Source organism: Lonchura striata, chromosome 2, assembly GCF_046129695.1.
Source record: "Lonchura striata isolate bLonStr1 chromosome 2, bLonStr1.mat, whole genome shotgun sequence".
Taxonomy (NCBI): Eukaryota; Metazoa; Chordata; class Aves; order Passeriformes; family Estrildidae; genus Lonchura; species Lonchura striata.
Window position 1 is genome coordinate 76,284,832 of NC_134604.1, and position 23,837 is coordinate 76,308,668.

General features: G+C 41.8%; 1 protein-coding gene across 1 annotated transcript; it reads right to left on the bottom strand.

Moving 5' to 3' along the window:
* Window positions 1-5,645: 5,645 nt before the first annotated feature.
* On the bottom strand, window positions 5,646-22,977 carry DCT (dopachrome tautomerase). The gene is made up of 8 exons (XM_021530323.2): window positions 22,656-22,977; window positions 14,314-14,613; window positions 12,860-12,960; window positions 11,660-11,826; window positions 9,859-10,038; window positions 9,618-9,753; window positions 7,993-8,194; window positions 5,646-5,827 (listed from the first exon to the last, which is right to left on the bottom strand). Exons 1-8 carry the CDS (start codon window positions 22,954-22,956, stop codon window positions 5,646-5,648), a joined length of 1,569 nt encoding a protein of 522 aa, XP_021385998.2. The 5' UTR covers window positions 22,957-22,977.
* Window positions 22,978-23,837: the final 860 nt, after the last annotated feature.

The window sequence follows — 23,837 nt, forward strand, 5'->3', positions numbered from 1 at the left end:
GGGAGTAGATTTGATGTGCCTCTGCAAGGGCTGAGCACAGCAGCTCTCCTGGCAGTGGCCTGGCCCTGCACAGCCCCCTGCAGCACCACGGGAAGAAGCAGCTCTCTGGCAAGGTCTCTCCATCCTGAGCAGTTACTGATCATGGGATGGCAGCATGAGAGTGAAAATTTTGCTTATACAAACTGGACTGGAGTTTGGAAATCTGGTAAAAATTAAAAAGAAACCTAATGAAGAAGGTTTAATAAGCACTTCAGGCTCTATCTGGAATTGGTGGCACCTAGCCCCAACAAAGCCACCAGCCTCATTGCTGACAAGAACAGCTTCTGAGCATTTAACGTGTTTAGCAGCTTTTCAGTTAACTCAAGCAGAAGAGGCAACTGTGAAACTCTTACAGATACTTGAACAATAATGCCTCCACATAAATATGAAGCCGCTGAAAGATGTTTTCAAGTAGGAGGCATGCAGAGGGAAAAAAAATAAAATATCTCAGGAGACCTTCTTCTAAGTCAGAAATTTTAAAAAATCTGGTAAAAGACAGAATAGACCAAACAGAGATGGATGGCAGGGAAACAGGCCTGGAAGCAGCCTGGATGCAGCAATGAAATCACCCAGTGAAGAAAGCTGCAAGGGACATTTTGTGCCCTTACCACTGAACATTTAAGCCTTTGTCTTCCAGCCACAAATCCAGGTAGCACAACTCACCATTTCCAGAACAGATAGCTGAACTCTCTGCTACACAGTTGCAGAAAATCAGGAGCCACAGAAGGAGATCCATGACAGGCAAAACAATGGTGCTGGAGAGGATCTTTTTAATCTAATCTGTGAGAAAGCCTGAGGGCAGAGATAAGGGCTGGAGACCCGTGACTGCCTCCTTTATTCAGGCACTTGGAAGTGCTGCCAAGGGCAATGGCTGCAGTCCACCCATACTTTCTTTCCCTCCTGCCTGTTGAAGTTGCTCCAGGGCTCATCAGTTTGTCAAGAGGCCAGAGAGAACAAGTCAGTGAAGGAAGGAGAGACAGAGATGGATTACATGATGTGGAAGAGACCTGATTGCTTATTTGGTCTCTGCTGAAAAGCTTGGTGTGTTGAGGTTTCTCACTCTCACAGTCAGATTTACTAGCTTTGCCACTATCCTGCAAAACCCATGTGTCCTGGCTCATGGACAAAAGAGACTTCTGAAGAGGGAACACATGGCAATGGTAACATCTTAAGTGCAGACAGGATTCATTAAGAAGATCAGGACAGGCAAAATAAACTGCAGATTCTGCAGCAAGGAGCTTTCTTTTCATATTTCATCCATACCCTGCTGGTCTTGGAGCATGGTTTTGGATCTATACAGTGCAATGGTTTATATGTTGTCTTAATTTGTTTAGAGGTACTTTTGCTGTCCACGGAAGAGAAGGTGAATGCCCCTTCACAAGAAGAAGCTGGTGTGTAAAAAAGATGTGCAGCATTGGTACCACTTGTCTGACCACCCAGACTTTCTTGGAAAGCCCAGTTTCAGTAAAAAGCCCTGGATAACGAATATCTGCTGTCTCTCAGCTGCAGGAGCACTGAAGCAGAGCAGGATCATAGACACAGCTTTGTTCATAACCTGACTCAGTGCAGGCACCTGTGTGCAGGACACATCACTGGCTGCATGCTCTGCACAGCAGGGCACAGCCAGTATTTCAGGAAAAAAGTTTCCTTCCTGGTAGCCATCAGCCTACATGCCTAGCTCTGCAAGTGTACATCTTCCCTACTAAATTTAGCTGACAGTCTTTCAATCTGCTTATTTTCTTTCTCTTTTCTGCCATCACAAGCATAGGTATGTGTCTGCCCTAAAAGAAAGTCAGTAATGGTTTGCAACTTAAAATTTTACAGTAATAGCCATGAGACATGGTAGCTTTACATCACTTCTTTCCTAAATCAGGACAAAATTGGAACAAATTCCATTTCAAGCATTTAGCTAAACAGACTGGAATGAGATTTAATTTCATTCAGAATACAGGGTCTCACTAATTCCTTAAGAATATTTTCATGATTATCATTTTCAGAAAAGCACAGGCCATGACTGACAGAGATTATGTGGCTTTCATCAGCTTACTACAGTGTCAAAATTTAGGCACTTAATCTACTGAGTGACTCAGAAGGAGGCATTAAGTGCCCACAGATCCAGTACAGCCAGGTGAGAGAGCAATTAACTAGTGACCAGAGAGCATTGGACTCCTCAGAAAGATGATCCACTCAAAAGCCCTACATGCAAAGCTGCATGGGTCTAGCTAACAAAAAGGCTGAGGAAGGAATGTTTTTGAGTACTTCTCCAGAGATCACATATCTCATTTGTAGCTTCTGTGTGCATTTTCTCAGAAGAAAGCAGCAATTCAGTAGGAATTATTTTAAAGGAGGCAGGGGTGGTGATGATTACACCCATCTCAGCTTGAAGCCATTCAGCAGTGCACCTCCCGTCTGTTAACAAAGTGCCTTGAGTAAAAAGCACACAAAGACAGATGTGCTGATCCTTCATCTTTCCTCCCTGGGCTGGACTGATGCTGTGTAATTATGAATGTGAAGGGGAAAAGTGAAGGGCAGAGGTGGTCCATGAGCACCAGCTGAGGTTATGCTTTGCACTGACTTGTAGGATGAAAATCCCAGGGTGTAGTAGGCTATGTGGAGATTGGGGATACTATGTTTTCAGCATTCTTTCCATCAGTTTAAGTATCTGTGGGAGCCTTTGAGGATCCCTCTTAATCCCACGCCAGCAGCCTCTGGACAATTTATGAAATAAGAGATGGTAGATATTTAATAACATCTGCATAAAACAGCAACAAAAAAGGCATCTTGTGTTGTTTGGGATAAATGGAATATCAAAACATGTAAAACAAACCTTTAAAGTAAGACTTGTTGCAGGATTTCCTCCATCTGTTCTTTGAAGCGTCTGTGCTCAGTTTCCTTTCTTTTTAAGCATTTCATACAAAGATGACCTGTGCTTCTTTCCTTCACCAAAGACACAACTTTTCTTGGTTGCTAGAACAATACTGTACTTATTTAAGAGGGAGAAAAAGAGCTTTCTAGTGTCACCAGTAATATTCCAGTAAGCCACAAGAGGGCAGGTTGTACTCTCAATACAGATGCCGATTTTTATAAGCAGCTGTTAAGTCCACTCACATTGTTAAAGCCCTAATTACCAAACTAACCTCCAGACAGTGAAAAGAGGAATGCATAAATCATTAATCCTAGTACTTGTTATGTGTATAGTATCAATCTAATGCCCTCATTGCTCTTCTTCTGGAAAGGAAAATACCTTTCCACTCAGTTTACATGAGAGATAGGAAATCTCCTTTGCTTTACCCACAGGCTCGTAGGCAAAATCAGTTCTAACAAGTTAGCTGCTGTGCTACATTTTTTTTACACTTCTCTCTCCTTCTTTCCTTCCTCTACCCCACTGCCCCTGTTACTTGCCCATTACAGGGGCAGCTTGCAAAGCAAACCTTTGGGGCAGCAGGATCCAAACCCACAAGCTGATGAAGCTAGTGGGGCACCCTGTGACTCCAAGGAAAATTCTCATCCACCCTTGGAAATTGCAGCCTAGATAGAGTCTTCTAAATTTTGCCATCCAGATCCCATGAAGGACAAAAATGTGTCCATCTCCATCCAACAGCAGCTCTCTAAATTAGTGTTTAGCATGAACTGGTGCATATTCTAGGTTGTTCAGCCTGGAGAAGAGAAGGCTCCAGGGAGACCTTGCTGCAATCTTTCAATACTCAAGTGGAGCTTATAAGAAAGATAGGGACAAAATATTAAATTGGGCCTGTTGTCATAGGACAAGGGCTAGTGGTTTCAAACTAAAAGAGGGTAGATTTAGACTGGACATAAGGAATAAATTTATTACAATGAGGACAGTGAAACACTGTCACAGGTTGCCCAGAGAGGTGGTGGATGCCCCATCCCTGCAAACATTCAAGGTCAGGTTGAACAGGACTCTGAACAATCTGATCTAAAGATGTTCCTGCTCACTGCAGAGGAGCTGGACTAGATGATCTGGACCCAAAGTCTTCTGTGATTCTATATGAAGATCCTTGTAGTGCTGGAAAACAGCTGACAGCTCCTTGAGAAAGGCACATGGAGATCTCAGGCCTGGCTACCTTCTGACAAAGATCAGGATCAACTAATACAACACATGTGTATTAGATCTCTGGAGACCTCATCTGTTGTCTTCAGCACCAGATAACACCAGTCCCTAAATAACAAAACTCCCAAAAGACAGCCTGAGTTGGGGAATAACATACTGAGCTGAGATGCTGTACAAAAAGTGCTCCAACCTTTGACATCTTGGACATAATCCAGGAACAAGTGCACTGTGATCCCCCAAAGGCACCACAAAGCAGCAGAAATCGCAGCAGACTGCTGTCCACCTGATGGAGCAAAGGCTGAGTGTGTGGTGAGCAAATCACAACTTTGTTTGATCCAAAAATTCTGCATTTTAGAGGTAAGTTTTGTGAGTTACACATATTCAAAGCTAAGTATATGTGAAAAACATCTTCTTTCTAGTCCACATAGGTGGTATTTAGCAAGCCGAAAAGAAATGCCAGAAAATTTTACTAATTTAATTTTTTATTCAAGGCTAAAAAAGCAAAGGTTTTATAAGACTCAAGACCCCACAATACACAAAGTCTGAATACTCCATTAATGTAATATATCAAGCACCAAAGCTGACAGGATCTGTTCAAGATGTCATTTGCTATGTAAAAAAACATGTTCTAAGATAACACCAGAGAACACACAAATGGGTTTCAAATCTCTGTCAAAATAAAGAAGTATATAGGGAATGTATAAAGGAATGTTTAGGATGGGGTCTAACAACTGCCATATCCAAACCTGATTTCCCACCTGCCACCTGAGTAATGCAAGCTATCTTATACTTGTTACCTTGAGTCCTGCATCCTAGACTTTGGAAATTTGGAAGTTTATGTCCAGAGACAAAAAAGTTAAGTCCCCCTTTCAACTTCTGTCCAAGGTCCCTAACACAGAGGTAAAACACAAGTGTATATCTAGGTATCGGGAAACTCCTGGTCTTAAATGTTAGGAGTTGGAGTTTTGGAGTTTACCTATTGCTATCAACTTTATTGGAAATAACATACAAAATTGATCATGCTTCTGAAATAAACTGTAACCAGGGTGTTCCAATTTTTTTCCAAACTGCATGAAACATTTTGAACCTTAAGACTGTGTTATTCAGAGTATTTATTGATAACTATAAAATAATGTATTACTTAAATATACATGTAGAATTAATAACTTTCAGCACATTTTAATGCTGCTAAATGAAATCAAGAACACATTGAGATGAAAAATTATCTTGGTTATTCAAGTTGGTTTTCTCCTATTTGGATTCTCAGCTGCTTTGATCTAAATCTCTAGAGGATGATTTACAAGTGTCACACACTCCAGATAACATTTAGTAATGAGAAAAATCTAGCCTGACTTGGGCCTTTCTCATATGTACCCAGAGAATTCACACATTACAATTCACAAGATGATGGGAAAAACCTGAATGAGAACAATTTAGTCAGCTGCCAAAGGAGTGTGTGATAAAGTCTCAGCTAAGATACGATTAAGGCAATCAAGGTCACTTCCTACAAGAGCAAGCAAAGAAAGTGAGGGCACTAGGCCTCTCCCATGTACTTCTTGGGGCTGAAGCTCACATTCATCAGGGGTTCAAAACCTCTTCTGTGCCTTCGGTGCTGGAAAAGCACAAGCAGCAGAACAAGCACAGCCAGAGCTGTAAGTGCTCCTCCAATTGTGGATCCAACCATGACAGACCATGCTTGGGTTTCGTCAAGGGAATCTGGAAGTATGAAATGACTGAAGTGAGGACAGTCCATAATTCAATTTTGCAAATTACACAGAAGACATACTATCTCCTACATGCTGATAATTATGATTACTTGTGCAGCTTAGTGACCTACTGGCCATAGGCAAAATTCACAACACACCACATAACTGAGACACATATCAGAGCTGGAGATGCTTCCTTCCAGAGAAGTCTACAGCTGAATTTAAACTTCAACAATTCATACAAATTTAAGTGCTAGGAATGGAAAATATTAACATTGACAAGACAAAAAGACCATTTTTTCACACACACAGAGTCACACAGAATCACAAGGTTGGAAGAGACTTTCAAGATCATCGAGTCAAACCTGTTCCCTAACACCTCAAATAACCATGGCACTGAGTGCCACATCCAGTCTTTTTTTGAACACCCAGGGATGGTGACTCCACCACCTCCCCGGGCAGACCATTCCAGTACTTTATCACTCTTTCCATGGAAAACCTTTTCCTAATATCTAACCTATATTTCCCTTGACACAGCTTGAGACTGTGAGATGTGACTTTCATCTAATTTGGTGAAAATTATGAATGATCTATACAATTCTTTCTATAGTGACATTTCAAGACAGCTGCTCCCAAGCTATTTTGGTCAACAGAAATCCCTCCAATTTTCATAAAGACCACAAAGCAGCCTACTGTCAAAATTTTAACTGAAAACACTTAGTGTGCTTCTGCTGACCAGCTCCAGATCACATCTGCTGATTTTAAACCACTTCTGAAGAACCACTGTCTTCAAAGATAATATGGCTTATCCCTATAATAACATTGCTCCACTTGACTAAATGTTTGTGTTTTCATTTGTGCTTTCAGAAGGAAAAATTGCCTGCCCTCCTTTTTTGAAGAATGCTACATATACAGAGATGGAAATAATCATGTTTGATTAAACAATCACAAAAAAAAAAAAAAAAAAAAAAAACATTCTCAAGAGGACTGCAACTGCACATGTTTAAGAGTTGTCTATATATATGGCTTAGAGGAGACAGATGGCTAAAGGAGATGTCAAACTGACTATAAAAATAACTAAAAGTCTTGTCCCCATTCTGAAGTCTTCAAAAGTGTTGAGTGCAACCATTCCAAAAATTAGTCAAGTCCTAAAATGTATCGTTTACTGTTTTATCATCTTTCAAGTCAGCAATGTATTAATATATGTTTATTTCCAATGTGATCACCTGAAGTACAATTAGCCAGTTATTCTTTTAGCTGAAAGAGAAGGGTTTGGATGTAAAATTGTCTGAACATAGGCCATGCAGACAGGGATAGATAAACTCCTTCACAAAGAGCTAAAAATTTATTTAAGTGTGAGTCAGAAGAAACAGACTCACAAGCTACCCATGTTCCTCTCTGGGTGCCTCATGCCAAAGGGGCATTCACATTTGCAAAGCAGGAGAGTGGGACAGTAATCCAAAGGGAGGAAAACTTAAACTCTGTAAGTTTTCTCTTCCTTTTCATAAGGAAGCTAGATTTTCAGTGAAAATTCAGGGGATGCCCCTGAGAAAAGCTCTGCAAAAGCAGCTAGCATGCCTCCACAAATCAGGGCTCCCCTGCATGAATGCCGCCTGAGGGCAAGGGTTTCAATCTTTTGCAGTCTATAAACCTTTAAACAGTCTCCACAGATTAAAACCAGAGATGTATGGTAAGCATTTAGAAGAAATTCCTGCCCACATAAGGTTAAATAAGCATCTTATGCCTCTCAAAGTAACACTGAAATGGAGAAAGGAACTACTCAGATTTAATCTTTGGAAAAGCAGCTGAAGCATGGTTTTCATGCAGATCTTACTCTTCCATCTTTTACAAATATTTTAATATCTTGTTGCAAAATTTGGAGTTTTTGCATAAATACATTTGTCTTTGTCTGATTTGTGTCAAGGGTAATTTCAAATTAATAGACAAACACTAATGAAGATTCCAGCTATGTACATGGAATATCTTTAAAATTGGGGGCTTACAAGAAAAAACACCCAGGTACATCTCTCCAGGTACCCAAATATTAATGTTGGGAAGTGAGCAGGTGAATAGACCTGTGCATTTTGTGAAAGATTCCTTATTTTATATATGCCTGTGCCATGGAAAATGCGAGCTGTCTCATCACTTGGTAAGGAACAGCATCCTGGGACATACCTGGCAGGTCGATGGCATAGGTGTAGCCAAGCTGCTCCGCAGTTTGGAAGAGCTCCTGGTTGGTCACCGGAGGGAAAAAAGGGACCATGTTATACAGGCGGTTGTGCCCGATGGGGGCCAGCTCCTCAGGCCAAGCGTTGTCAGGGGGCTTGAAACGCTTCATCCACTCATCAAAGATGGCATCAGTAAAGGAGTGAAGAACCTGCAAATCCAGGCATGGGCACGCGTTTATTAAGCTCTTTCAAAAATCAGCCACAATTAGAACACACAACAAACGCACAAAGTAGCTGGAGCTTTTGAAAGAGAGAGAAGAGGATAATCTAATTTAGATGGGATTTACAGAATGGGAAATCAGGAAAGCTCATGAGAAGACTGATCTTCTGCATGGGACATTTTGCTTTATACACCTCTGTTGCTGCTTGTTCCCAGTGAGATCTTTCTCCAGACAGTTTAACATCAGCTGGCATCAAATGGACAGGTGAGGAGCCACTGAGCTCATTCAGGTGAATGTGCCTTTCAAAATTATTTTAATCTTTCTCATCTCTGAACAAGTATGGAAAGCTGCACGAAATTTGACTCCATTATGCTCATTTTAGAGCATGTGCTACCAGCCCCATAGCTCCAGGTGCTCATGACTTTGATCAGGTGAGTTTATAGATCTAAAATTAACTAATGCAGGAAAGCTGTTTCAGACAACTATTACAAATGTCTGAAACTAATTTCTGATGTACTCATGTTTTTTTTAATTACAACCCTGGAAAAAACTTGGAAAATATCCTATAGAAAATAATCTTTTGTACAAAATTACAGAATAGTGAAATGAATTTCACTGTGTAAGAAAGAAACTAATGCAGGAATTAAAGAATCATTAAGGAAACAATCTGAAGAACCATTACAAAAGTATTTGGCCTAATTTCTCAAAAAAAAGTTTTGAAAACTTAAAATGAAGGTAACAAAGAAATGTATCTGCATAACACATAGATAAAATATATAAAAAAAAATTTATATGTTATGTAAATGCTGTGGTTTAATCTAACAAGGAGAAAAATTAATTTGCATGAATTTACTAGGGGAGAAATATGTATAAGCAGAGTCAACTACTGGCTTTTTATTTGCACAATGCTGTTTGTGCTGCTCATGGCAGTGCAGCAGTATTCTGATGCACCACTGAAATAATATTCTTTCTATTTCCCAATACACCCTGACATTAGATGGACTTCCTTTTAGCTTGTAAATATTAAAACAAAGAAACAAAGCACTCAATCTACTGCTTTAAAATAACTATCCCAAATTTCACCTTACCTTGTTGCTGTAAAATAAGGTTTTGTTGTTTTGCAATATAAGCCAGTAGATTTAGATACTACGTAATGAAATTATTCCACACATCATGATAGCAGCTCTTCTCCCTAGAATCTTATTTTATATTTTACAAATTACCCTGGGATCCTTTTTATCCAACATTTTTGCAGGTGTGACAGTGTTTAAGAAAAGATAAAGGATTGCTCCTTTTCTATTTAAAGAACTATTTCTTAGGGAATTTACTTCACTTGTTCTGCAAATCTCTTGTGAGAAAGGTGCCTTTGAGCCTCAGCCATTGTCCATCACGATGGGGGTAAAAGACATACCACAAAGATGGGATCATTGGCAGCTGCATGAGGAAGAGCACTGGTCCCATTCAGGAAAGAGTGAACCAAATTATGAAGGCTCAGCATGGGTGAGTTAAGGGCTCCATCTGGTTTATCAAAGCCCTCCAGCGCATTCCTGAGGATGGGAAAAAGCATCATCAAGTAACCACATTTAGCTGATAAATGTGCTCATGAAGAAAACCAGCAACCCAGCCAGCTCTAGAGAAGCTGAAGGACAAACCTGAAACTGAAACTGGAATTGCGGAAAAAGGGGGGTCTGTCGAACTCCTGCAGGGAAAGGCACCTCCTGACATCTTCCACGGTGGGTAGCTGCTCACTGGAGCCGTGGGGCGGTCTCCGCCGCAGTGGCCCCTCATCAGTGCCATTGCACAGTGTGACCAGGCGGTTGTAGTCATCCAAACTGAGTGTGGAACAGGGAGAAGCACAAGTGAGAAGAAGGTGAGCACTTGTTTGTAGGCTTTTTCTCATGCAGTACAAAGAGGCCTCGGCTATACATGTGAAAGAGCAGAGATTTGGGATGGACACCTTCTGGCGTAGCTCAGTTCACCTCCCACAGCCTGTCAGATTAATTTATTTCAGGACTATTACCATGGCATGGCTTTCTGTGGCCCTGCATCTTCTGTGGACCATCAGTCATTTAGACCAAGAGTTACCAGGTTCATTGTCCACAGAGAGAGAATGCTTTACAAAAAGCAAGCACAATTCCCGTCATGCCTTCTCCATCCCCAAGGGCTCTGTAAGAATTGTCAGGCAATGTAAAATGGAGTTTTCAATTTTGAATTGACAAACTTTCACTCCTGATTACAGACTATTTTTTTAACTCTCAACAAAAGGGGAAAAATAAAGGGAATTGTGAGCTGAGAAAATGCAAGAAATGACAGAAAACAGATTTTTCACTTGCCATCCCTCATCCACTTTAGAAGAAAAGCAAGAGCAATGCATTGCATCCTCTTTTTCAGGGCCTTCAAGAACAACCTGGGCTTACTCAGTAACTAATAGGGAGCAAATCCTTTATACCAGGGAGAGAAAGAGGGAAAGAAACAGTGTAACACTGCTGAAACAAAAATATCTGTTCTATTCAGTGTGAAATGAAACAGCATTTTCATAAACTTTTGAAGTAAATAAAAGCTCTTCTCAGTTTAACCTTACTGAGACAAAAGTTTAGTCACTTCAGTTTTCAAGAAAAAAACCAAAGCCCCGTTTGTCTTTCAGGAAAAAGTAGGGCCAAGACCTAAAGGAAACTGGCACCTGAAGCTGGAATTTCAAATATCTCTTTAGGTATCCAGAAAAAGAGCCTATTTTGAAAAAGCTGCGCTTTCTTTACCTCTGTCTGACTAACTGCACATTGCCTCTGAGCTGAGAGAAGAATGATGTATGGGTATTGTAACAAACAGCATTTTATGTCACAGCACCCTGATCCCACATCTGAATCCCCTGTCAAAGACCTGCTCTCACATGAGTCAACACATTCCCACAGGGAGCTGGCAGCAAGCTCCTGGCTGGCTCTGTGCTGTTTTTCATGTGAAATCTCAGATATTTCAAAGTCAATCCCAAAACTGCATTATATACATCAGGGTTAAAGTCTCATCCAAAACAAGGTAGCAGACTTTCCAGCCTATCTCTAGCTTCCTATATGCCAAGACAATTTTCTTTTTCTGCTGCTGAGATCAGTTTGGTGTATGTTATAGAGAACACACAGGCATTTCTTTTTATGAAAGATACTTGCCAGTTGGGAAACTCTTCAGATTTTTGGCAGCCATAAATTGGCTAAATCAACTAAAATCCTGTCCTAGAAGAATCATCTTTTTAAAATACACTTCCACAATATAAGGAAGTTTACAGAGAACCATCTACCCATAACCTGATGGCAATTTCCAGTTTTAAAGAAGACATCTCGGCTCCTTTCCTGCCACTCACTCACACTGAGAGAGCAGCCCATGCTATCAATGCTGATGACAGAAGTGAGAAGTGGAGAAGTGAGGTTTTGCCCATATGTGAGCTTTCTCTGGATACCCTCCTACCTGTTACAAACTACTTGCCACTGGGAGAACCTGGAGCTGAGGTTGATCAAGCCCGGGTCATCGGGCCGCGATGCTCCAAAGAGCTGGTCCGTGCAGATGTCACACTCGTTCCTGCCTGTGGCAAAGTTCCAGTACGGCAGCGCAAAGGACTCATTGCCCATCAGGCGCTGCAATGGACAGAAATGCTTTAATTGGGAATCAACTCCAAAGAGAAGAGAAAGAAAGGGACTCCTTCAAGCTGTTTGACTGGATATTTCACTGATTATTCAGCTTTTCATTCTGCATTTCACAGTGCCACTCCAACTCCTTCCAAAAGATTGTGGCATTAAACCAGTCTAAGCAAAGGTATTGTCACTGGTTTCCCTGCTGTGGGACTGCACCTCTTCTGGCCATGTTAGGCTTTCTGCCAACTCAGAGACCAAACAGGAGAGCAGGAGCAGAGATGAATTTAGCCTTAAGCAAGTAAGAGGCTTTGAGTGATGTAAGTGGGTAATAGGTAAAATTGTGCATGTGGTTGGCTTTCGTTCCAGAAAACTGGCCCTGGGGAGGAATCTGAACTTGTGTTAATAGGGGAGCACAGTGCACTTGATTGTGCTTGCTTGCCAGATACAATTTCACACAAGCAAGCTCCTGCAGCTATTTTGATAAGCAACCATTTTCATTAGAGATCTGTAAGGCTGAAATACGGTAACACTGACAATATAGAAGTCATGCAAATGGAAATGAGTCTATGCTTCTGCAACTGACTCTTAGGCATGTTAATAATATTTATTTAAAAGGCATATTGCTAAATATATTTATGTATTAAATGTATAATATGTCATATTTAAAGGGAGTAATATTTAGAGCTGGTTTCAGGGAACAGTATCTTCAACATCAGCCAACAATCTCTGTTACCAAGTTTTACATGAAGGTGTTGCTTTAATTTTATTAATAAATACTTTTACTTCATATCTTCTATCCTCTGTTGTGGAGATGAAGGGAAAAAAATCTCCATTATAACCTTCACATCACTGTTCATGGTGAGAAACCATTAATCCTCAGCATGCAGAAAGCACTAATTTCACTTAAAGCAAAACAAAAAAATGACAAATAAGCAAATACACCTGGGAGTTTGGGTGAGAAACTATCCTAGCAAAAAAACACTATCCAAGCAAAGGGAGAAGCTGTGCAAGGAAAAGGAAAGGCTGTTCAACTAACCTGCAGCTCCCTCTCCAGCCACAGCAAGTGGTACCTATGCCAAGTAACAAAAGCAGGTCCTTGGTGGGAGAAATCAATACCTTTGAAGGGGCGGCCAGGACCTGCAAAGGGATGATAAAACAAGCATTTAGGCATCAAATGAGGCTGGATAGAATGACAGCACTTCCTTTTATTGCCAGAGCAGAGTTAAACAAGAACCTTCAGCTCTGCATCTTTGAAAAGAGTGAACACATCAGAAGCTACATCATTTACTTGGAACAAGTGAAACAAACTCCTCTGTGGATATTTGCCTCAATGCCTAAAAAAACTTCACATTCCCTAAAAAGCTGGATATTGTGAAGATTTCTTCTCACTTTAGTGAATTTTGATTTTTAAAAGCTGTTTTACTTTCAAAACCCCATCTCCTTGCTAATATGTGCATTACCTCATTCTCTTGCTCAGCTGCAAGACTTAGACCATGTATCTATCAAGAGAACCTCAGCATTTTCCATGCCAGTAGTAATCCAGAATCCTTTGCCAATTTTCTTCAAATTGTGCTTGTTATTTCTTGCATAGTGCTTTTGCTAGGTGAGAGGTGAGAGCTTTCAAATCACATATGGATTTATTTACCATTGCAGCAGTACTAGAAGTTGCCCCTTTGCCTTTCCACATGACTGTCCTGTCCCTTGAAGAACCTTTGCTCTCACTAGGCCAGAGGCTGCTTCCTTCAGCCCTGCAAAAGGGAGCTGTGTCAGAGGGGCAAACTGAATGATACCCACTGCAGAGTAGCAGTTGCCCTCCAGCAAGGAGATAAATATGGGCTGTTCAGCTTGCACATGGGACTGCCATGTAGAAAAGCTGAACTGGTTGGTGCACCTCCCACAAGAAGTAGGCTTTGTGAAATGGGGCTGGTATAGGTACTTCTGTCTAGAGAGAAAGGAGGCCTAGGAATCTGAATATGGGAGAAAGCATGGAGTTAGATACCCAAACCTCTAAGTTAGGTTTTAAAAGGTGACTGTGGCTTGTCAGGCAAATCCCATCCTTGGGGATGTGGTGACTTGATGAAAGCCACAGAAAGCAGTAGCATTCTGGGCTCAAATAGCTCTGCATGGCTCTGCATGGCTTCACCACTGCAGACCACCTTTCCTACCACCACTGCATCTTCCTTGTCCTATGGACTGGGAACATCTTTTTGAAGTCAGTCACTGCCTGGCCACACTTCAGTTCATTCAAGTGAAGACTCTGCATTGCTCCCTGTCAGACTGAAGATGCACCAGATGAAGATGAAGGTGCAACTGGTGTGCTCCAGCTACCATGGGGTGTGGGGACCAGACCATAGCAGGTCCAAAGGCCACCACCTTCTCACCACCATTTTGCTCCACAGCTCTGCGCCTACTACTGGGACCTTTGTCCAGCAGTGGTATTTTCATCCTTTTGTTTACCTGCAGAGCCCACTGGAAAAGAAAAGCACTAACCCAAGAGTGTGTCTCTGACTGAGTAGTAATGAAGCCAAACAAAGTAGTTATAAATACTGCAATTGGCAATCTGCGGTTCCTCTCCGCTTGGACCAAGCAGACTTCTCCAGTGCTGAGTTGCAATGACATAGTCCGGGTGAATGGCTGTCTTGGCACGGTCTAGAGCATCAAAGAACTGCTCTCTCTCCTCTGCTGTCAGGGAGTGGATGTCCTTCCTGACAACTGCTAGCTTCCTCCTGTTGCATTCAGGGCCGGTCCAGCCAAACTTGCATTCACCACAGTTGTACCCAGCAAAGTTTCCTGGATCAAGAGGGAACAATCAGTCATGACATCATGAATCAGAGAAAACTAACAGTGCCATGTAGAAGAATGAAGAATTAGTGCTCTTCTTCCCCAGAGATGCCAGTTCCTGGAAAGGACAGCAGCTGAGCAGACTTGCAGCTTTGCCAATTGACTAACCAGAAGGATGACTGGCTCGATTCCCAGAGCCACAGCAGGGCCAAGAATCACACTCAGCCAGTTGGGGAAGTGCTGGGTAATGGGCTTGACGCCCTGAGGTGCTCAGAGCTCTGCAAAGCCCTCAGGCACATGAGGACTCTCACTGAACAGAGAGCTGAGCAATTGAGGTTAAGCCAGTGATGAAGTGCTTTGCTCGACTGGCTCTCAAGTACTCCTCTACTTCCAGGATCAAACCCAAAACAGGGTCAGTTCACATGGATCCTTAAGTACAGAAAAAATCCCTAAACAAAACAGTTCTCTTAAGGACAAAACTTATGTGAAACTAGTGCCTCTTAACAGTGTAAAAATCCCTAAACAAAACAGTTCTCTTAAGGACAAAACTTATGTGAAACTAGTGCCTCTTAACAGTGTATCTGGGGCCCAACCGGAACCAGGACAAGCACCAGGGCTGCTGCTAGTCACGCTTTAAGCATTATTAAATGGTGCTACAATAACAGCCTGAGAAACACTGCAATACTGTCATTCCCCGCTGGCATCATTCCTAAGGCAAGTAATCAGTTCTGCCCTAGGATATTAGCTCAGACTCTCTGATGGGATGGGAGAGCCCAGGAAAGCAGAGCTTGCTTTAAGTGTGACCTCTTGCATGCAGTGGCAGACACCTGGCAGCAGCAGAAAGGCCCTACTGGATCTTGCTCCCCCATTTCTGGGGGAGCCAGGGAACAACCAGCCATTCCCACAGTACACACCTGCTCCCTGCCTGTGTGCTGGCAGGCTGCAGCAGTGTGGAACAACGCTGCTGGAGGCAGGGAGGAGCAGAATGGCAACAGGGTTTCTCTGGGATCTCCACACTGCTATCAAAAATCTGCACTGACTTTTTAACCTGTTCTCAACCACCCCTCCAACTCCCCACACACTCATTCCACAACAACTATGACAACTGTTTTCCAAAACACCACAAAATCTCTCTGTTCATCACACATATTGGTGCTACCAGATCCAAGACTAACATGGGGATGAGGAAGTGTCTTATGAAATGTTCCCAGACAGGCAGATATCCCTAGGTTGTAAGCTTGAGCCTATGACCAGAACAATAATTAACACTAAAGCAAGATTTCAGATTGTTAGGGGCTACCGGGCTTATTACTAAATTCAAGGACCTCCAAGGTTGCAAGGGCTGTTACCAACAAGGCTCTGAACTTGTCTAGCTTTTAGGGTAAAAGCTGCTGAAATGTGCAGCAGACTCCTGTAAGACCTGCCAAGAATATATGAGGACTTTTACTGCAGAGTTTGGACCAAATGTAGGTTGGCTACAGCTGCTTCAGAGCCCCTGAGGTCTCTAAGTTTACATGTTGTCATGAAGCTGAGGATCAGTGCTCAGTTTAGGGACCACAAGCATGAAGACTTCACTAAGGTTTTGGATCCTGATGGCATCTCATGAGGACAATTTCCAGATATATGTCTTAGGTTTTGTCATGACACAAGTAGAAGCAGCTGGGTTCAGCTGCCATATTCCAGCTATGAAGGAAGGCACCCAAAGCCAGGGGTCTGCAGTGGCTAAAGGGGATGAAGACATACACCAGAGGAAGTAAGTAGGTTATAGTTATGTGAAGCAAAGCAGATTGTGTGGCTTGTATGGATATGGGTGGGGGTGGGGCAGGTAAGCAACATGGAAGATTTATTTGATCACAGTATCCTCAGGGTCCTGTCAGAACAGTACAATTACTGTTATCAACTCAGTGTACTCCACTATCTGTGTCTTGTTCATTCTTCATGACTTAGCCTAGCTATTAGGGTCTATTACATATTCCAGCCTGAACTGACCAGATGACAAATATCAAGAATATCTTGCAACATTGCATAATTAGACCATGTATACTTCTCAAGTTTCAGTCATGTACCATGAACTTCTGGAAAGCACCTGTTGACCCCTTACACTCAGGTACAATTCAATCCTTAAGAGAAGGAGGAAAAAGCAGGAATTAACCATGAAAAATCTGCCAATAACCTCTTTTGAGACTGGCATTTATTCCTCCAGTCATTTAAGGGACTCACAATGCTGGATAAGCATCACATTGAAAGACAGCACTGATAGAACCAGAGGCAATGCAGGACCAGGTGCTGTCTGGATTCGTACCAGAACAAGACACTCTCAGTCACTTGTTGAGGTTCTGATGGTGCCTATTCCTCCCTCAGGAAGGGCTCTTTGAATCTGCAGGTCTTGATGCCTGAAATAATTTTATCAGACAATATCTGTATATTACATATACTCTATGCACCTCCTCAGGCTCTGAGAAGAAATTTGCAAAACCCTGAAATTATGAGTTACCTTCATGGGAAAGAAAGCTTTTTTCCAACTCTATCTGGAGCCAGGTTGACCAATGATTTGTCACCTATTTCCCTTGGGCAGGTCCTAATTATGTCCAATTGATGCTCTGCAGGATTTTCTCCCTTAACCACCCTATCTATAAAGGAATCCAAGGGCTCCATTGTTTCCATCACTTCCCAGTCACTTTTCAATGGGGCATGAGCCCCACTAAGTGAGGAGGACTGCAATGGAGACTTGCAAACAGGAGACAATTTCCAGGCAAAGTGGTATTTCAATATTGCAATATTTCTGCCAATTGTTTTGAACATTTTTGTCACATCCTCATGTCTATTTGGCAATGTTCCATTGTCAGAAACACACAAAACCATAAAACCCCATTATATCAAAACTTGTTTTTTGTCATTTTCTTTCAACATGCATCACAGGACTGCTGCTATTGCAGCAGCTGAAATGGCAAGAAAATGATGGAGGTCTGTGGGATTTCCCATAATTCAATGAGAAATTGCTGCAGTAATCAGACCCAGCTTTTTTATGACCCACACAAACTACTTTTTCACCATTTTTTTCTAAAGCACTCTACCAGGCCACTGATCTGGAAATTATGCATTATGGTTTCCAGAAAGTTCATTTACTGCCATGTGCACTTCCCACATGACAGCATTGTGAAATGCTGGTCTCTTACAACTTAACTTCCCTGTCACCAGCACTGTTGTGCTGGTGATGGTGGAATTCAATGGTACAGCTCTACGAGAGCAGGAAAAATAATCTCCTGATAGCAGGATACAGTGCACAGTAGATATTTTCAGTAAGGCAATGAGACCCTTTCAAGATCCTTTTGCAGACAGGGACTCTAGGAGCATGCAAGGATTCATGCCTTAGCATTTTTTCACTTTCAGTGATTAACACATAGGAACTCGGCGCACAGCCTTCCTGAGGCTCTGCCAGGGACAACAGAGATTATTATCATCTCTTGTGGTTTCCAGAGAATGTAGCATGGGAGGTCATTCTGGTGCACAGGAAGGAGATCATATCACTGTGGGATGCTCCTGGCTGTTCCACGGTTTCTAGGAGTGTCCACTGTATTGCCGCTGGTCAAAATATCATCTGTGTATTCTCCATTAACCCTTCTGTCTGGAGATGGGATCACATGCCTGGGGAGCTACCTTCTTCTGTACCCAATCTCAGCAACACTTAAAGTGCTGTTTCTCAGACAAGACTGCTTCTGTAGGCACTATGGCCATGCTACTTCTCCCAGTGGGTCAATCCATTGGCACGGCACTGAGAAACATACACTTCTTATGAGCTGACACTCAGTATGTGCTCACACACATCACTGGTGAATGCTAACACCAGTCATCACACACCACTGCAGCTGCTTCTTAAGCCTGAGGGTTGCCTAAGCTCATCGATTTTCTGCCTCTTAGTGGTCATAACATATGGCTGGCCTTCAGTCACCAAACATAACACAAATTAACAACTCCATCACCTTAGTGTCTTTTCTTCAGTAAAAATGATCCCACTCAACATTTACCATCTTTTGCCTTGTTTTAGTGTACCAAGATGACCCAGGCAGCTGCCATGCCTCTTCCTTCTATAGAGACTAGTTTAATATCCATCATTTATCAGAAGGGGAGAAAGGACTCCTTTCTAGACTTCTTTAGCTATTGCATTAAAACAGGAGTTACATCAGATTTGAAACACCTGCATACTGCAATTTCTCAAGGCTAGGATCAGGACTGCTAACACTGTCCATGTAGGACAAATGGTTAGCTCTTCTCTCTTTCCTAGCTCTTCATTTGGACACACCCACAGGCTGTAGGATATGGAAGATCTGTACCTACACAGGATTTAATAGGGTCAGTCAAGGCATGGCTATAATTTAGTATTACTCCACAGGCACATTACCCTACAACAAGTAAATGAAGAGTATTTTATAACCACTTCAAAAGCCCAATTTTTACCTCATGGGGTAGCCATCATATAATTTACATGGCTTAACTGACAATTTGATTACAGCTAAAGAATAGATGATAAATCATCTGTCGCCAGCTGGAATATATTGCACAGGACTTTGAAAGGATTTAATTTTTTTTCCTCAAAAAACTTCTATTAAAAAATAGAGTAATGTTCAGCACATGCCCATATGTAAACCTCAGAAAGCAGAAGCAGAAAAAAAGAATGGTACTTATGTTTAATTCCTCAGTGAACTCAAACTTCATCATTGTTTAATCACTGTCACAATCTGTACTAGCACTCACATGACCAACCGCAGTGGTTTTTCACAATAGTCTTCTGTATTGAGTTTTTTAAATGCTGTACCAGATCTGTATCCCAGCAGTACAATGCTATCATTTAGAAACTCAAAATAGTATTTAGTTCACAAGTCTTCTAAAATAGTTTTCTTCTAAACTAAATTCAACTATCTCACTGAAGCACTGCTTTGTTCTGTAAACAGCTACAAGTCTCAATATTTAAGGTTGGACTCACATATCCATCACTTGGTTTAATTCAACATGTAGACCTTCTTGAAAACAAATTAGCACATTTTCCTTCACATGTACTGCACAGTGTCAGGATCTGTCCAGTAGTTTCAGTTTAAGAATTTATATAAATTGAATAATATGAGGGGCACCCAAACTAATTGTAGAACGCATTCAATGAATTCAAAACTGAAATTAGTCAAGATCTAAAAACTCTTTGCCACCTTCCAACTACATTCATGATATAACCCCATATTTTTTGACAGAGATTATATTTTTACTGCAGCAAACACATTGAGTAAAAAGTGCATCTTGACAACAAACCTGCAATTGCTTTTTGACCATTTACAAAAAGTGAGAAGAAAAGCTGGATCTTTCTTTTGTTCTAATCTTGTTCTATTTGTCCTCAGTTAAAGAAAAACTCATGCATACCATCTGATAATGCCTAGAAATGGAAAAAAAAAAATTAATCTGATCCCATTATAGCCATTAATCCATATTTGTGTTTGGGATTTTCTTTTTTCTTTTTGATTTGTTAGGTTGTTTGGGAGGAAGGGGGGCCCATAAATGTTCAGTACCCAGACCTGGATAGATATGATTTTAAGGTATATTTCCTCAGTGAATGGCTCCAACAAATGGAAAAATTTTCAGTTTCTTTTCTCCTTAGCAAAAAACTAAAAACTAGTTTAGCAAAAAACTACATTTATTGTGAAAACTCCAGAATCCCACCTTTGGGAAATCTCAGCCTCTGTTCCTCACTGTTCCTCCAGTTTCCTTGCCATATAGCCATCAGCTATGTGACATGTTCTGTTGGCACTGTCTAACCAAATAATCAGCTACATGGTGGTTGAATTTCCCATAGCTTACCATTCACACCAGTTCTAAACTATAAAGATGGAACACAACTGTTTATACTGTTAAAGTGCTGGAAAGAGCCTTAGTGGGTTTGGAGTTTGCACAATCCAGGAACTATTCCAAACAGGCAGTTTGCAGTTTGGAAAAAAAGACACCTTAATAGCAGAGATGTGTACTGTTCCATGTCCCTTTGAATAGGCATATTTAATTTCTGTTACCCTATGTTACCTATCATTATCTTACACAGGTATCATAGCTCTGGATGCCTAATAAATGCCACACATCACACCACTTACAGTTGGTCTGCAGACAACCAACCAGTGCACTAAACCAAGTGGAAAGAAAACACAAAAAAAAACCCTAATAGACACAGAGCTGCAACCACCAGCATTGTAAAAGCATCAGATCTAATCCAAATCCCACATAGCTGTGAACTTCTTAGCATTCTCCTAGAAATGGTTTTGCATACATCATCAAGCAGAGTACAGCCCAGGAAAACTTTTAAGGATACCTTTTGCTTACTGTTTTATCACTGGTATATTTAGATTAAACAAAACTGCAAGGAGAAAGAGGAATCCAAGGGATTTAAAGAGACGATGTGAGCAGCCAGCTCAGAAGAAGTAAAGCTGAAGGAAAGAAGACTACATTCTGCTCATGTAACTTGGGATCCAGTCCTGCAAATATCAAATATCAGTGCTAATCTCTACTTGGATAAGCAAATTAATGTCTACCTACACAGAGCATGTCTGTCTTGACTGGTCTTCACTTTATTCCCGTGTTTTGATGCTCTAATGACTTTAAATACATAAATATTGGTGCATGCCCATGTGCTCCAGTGTTCTTCTGACCCAGGATCTGTGTCTGTATGTGATACCTGACTTAAGTTTTGGAGATATATAAGGTTTTTTATTTTCTTTAAGAAATATAATGTGCATCAATTTTTTTTTTTTTTTTGCAAACTATCTAGAAAGGTCCTTTTGCACAAGCATTTGAAATCCAGTCAGAGATAAAAATTGATGTATACTATAAAGTCTATTGTTATTATTCTGAGGAGTTTTGGTAACACCATGTATCCATTTAAGTCATCTGCCACTACTTCTCTATTTCCAGTTGATAGCTGCACTGGAAAATTTAGCATCTTTGGCTGAAATTCTCTGCAGTGCTGCCTTCCCAGGCTGATCTGGGCTTTCTTGGTAGTGCGAGCCGAGGTATACATTTTAGACAAAACAGTTCTGCTTGTTCTAAGAATCAGGCTGACGCAAAGCAGTTTATCCTTCTCATGTTGGAAAATTCAAACAACTTGATGTTTTCAACAAGAAATCCCAGGTTTCATTTGAAATGTGCCTAGAAAGAGATTTCAGTGCCTATGATGTGCCTTTTGCCCTACTGGTGGTGCCATCTCCTGCGAGCCCTGCACAGAAGTCTGGGCTGAGGCTACAGCTCCTGCTCATTTAACCCCCCTTCAGCCAGGGCTGTTGGTGAGAAAGGGTCCTGTCACCTTATTCTGCCCTGAGCTCACCTTCTTGCTCACTGCCTCATGCCAGCATTAGGGAAGTGTTCTCATTAGAACCTTATCCCTTTGGCCAGGTTAGCCTTCAAGCATGCCTCCTCCTAGATCCATTTCATCTCCAGCATTCAAACTCAGGAGCCCATGAAAAGTCACAATGAGAAGTAGCAGCTGGAGATGAGGAGGAAAAGGATGGGATGGTCTCTTTGGTGATTGTACAGACACATTTTGGATCAGTGTAAGATGTAAATTTAGTTAACAAACTAAATTTAACAAACCTGGGAAACACCCTGGCCTAACATTGGGAAATTTTCAGTGCACAGGGCTATGTCATACTGAAAAGTACTCATCCATGAGAAATAAATCTTCAAACAACGCACACTGATCCAGGTTCAGAGCACCGTGAGTAGCAGAGATACAGGTTTGACAGCAGCACTGAAAGGTCCAAAACCCTGTGGAGAAAGGGGATCCCTGGCTGCAGGGACAACTCCACGGGCAAAGAGGAAAACACGGAAGTTCACATGACAGAAAACACTTCTTTGACCCTGATGCTCCAAAAAAGTACTAACAGTATCATGAATATGGGAGAATTTTCAAATAATGGTAATATTTGAAGCATTCTTGATGCCTTATACCACCAGGAATGCCTCTGGCCTTTGGAGCAATGTTAGCAGACCCCTCCATCACCATCCCCTCCCCCCAGCACCCATCTCACCTGTGCAATGACAGCTGTGGTTGAAGAACTTGAGGGGCCACCATTCACGGTCATCCACATTTTGGAGAGTGTAGGGGCCACTCCAGGGCTGAGTGTCTGCCAGCACCCCCTCACACTGTCCCCTGCCCTGCAGGGACCCACAGATATTGCCTGGCTCTGTCCCCAAGGCCGGGCAGCAGCGTTTCAGGCGAAGGGCTTCCACCGTCATGCAGGCACGGGGAAACTGTGCCTGTGCCCGTGGGGGACAGCAGCAGCTCAGGTAGCCCAGCCCAGCCCAGAAAAGCCACCTCAGGGCTCCCATTCCTGCTGCATGCAGGCTGTGCCTCCCTGCTGGACCTGACTGCAAAGAGCAGGGAGACGTGTACCGTGGGACAACCTGGCCTCAGCACAGCTCCACGCCCCAGCCAACCAGGATAATAACTCCTGCTGCTGAGGATGCTGGTGTTGGGTGTTTGTTTAATCCCAGCCCCTAATTGCTTTGAATGCAGCTCAAAAGACGGGTGCTTTGACTCTGTGGTGCTTGCCCAGCAGCCACGGCTTTGAGCAGGGTTTATATAGAGGTTGGGAGAAGCCCTCATTAGAGGGATTAGCACGGCACAAATCCTCATGTTTTGCACATGACATCAAGGGCAGAAATGCCTTTGCCAGTGTGAAAGCAAGGGTCTGGCAGCTTGTCAGGAGAGTGAATGCCTCAGATTTATTTCTCCAAGTCTTTTATGAGATTTGAGAAATTCATGGTCTTGTTTTAGCTGAGGTGGCTGAAGAAACACATTTATTCTTTTAATCAAAACCCTGTAAACAGATGATAAATAGAAGAGGAAACCTTTTCTCTTTTAGTGTTGCCCTGATTTTTAAAACTATTAAGTTTTTTCTTATAGTTCTTTTGAAAGTTTTAAAGTTCACATAAAACTTCTTCAGCCTTCTGATGTGTTCGCATATTTCTTCTGGAGTTCTCACACACTGCTCATGTAAATAATAATTGTTTTACATTCTTCTTTATAGGAGGTGATAATTGATAGACTATTAGTTTGACCAGTGTGGTTGGAGAAGTGTTAATTCCATCCTCCAGTCCACAGTCACCTCTAGAATACCACATGCTCAAATAAAACACTCTTCTTTTTTTAGCTTTTGAACTTACCAAGTGTTTGTGTACTCACTTTGTGTCCAATAAAAATGTTTTAG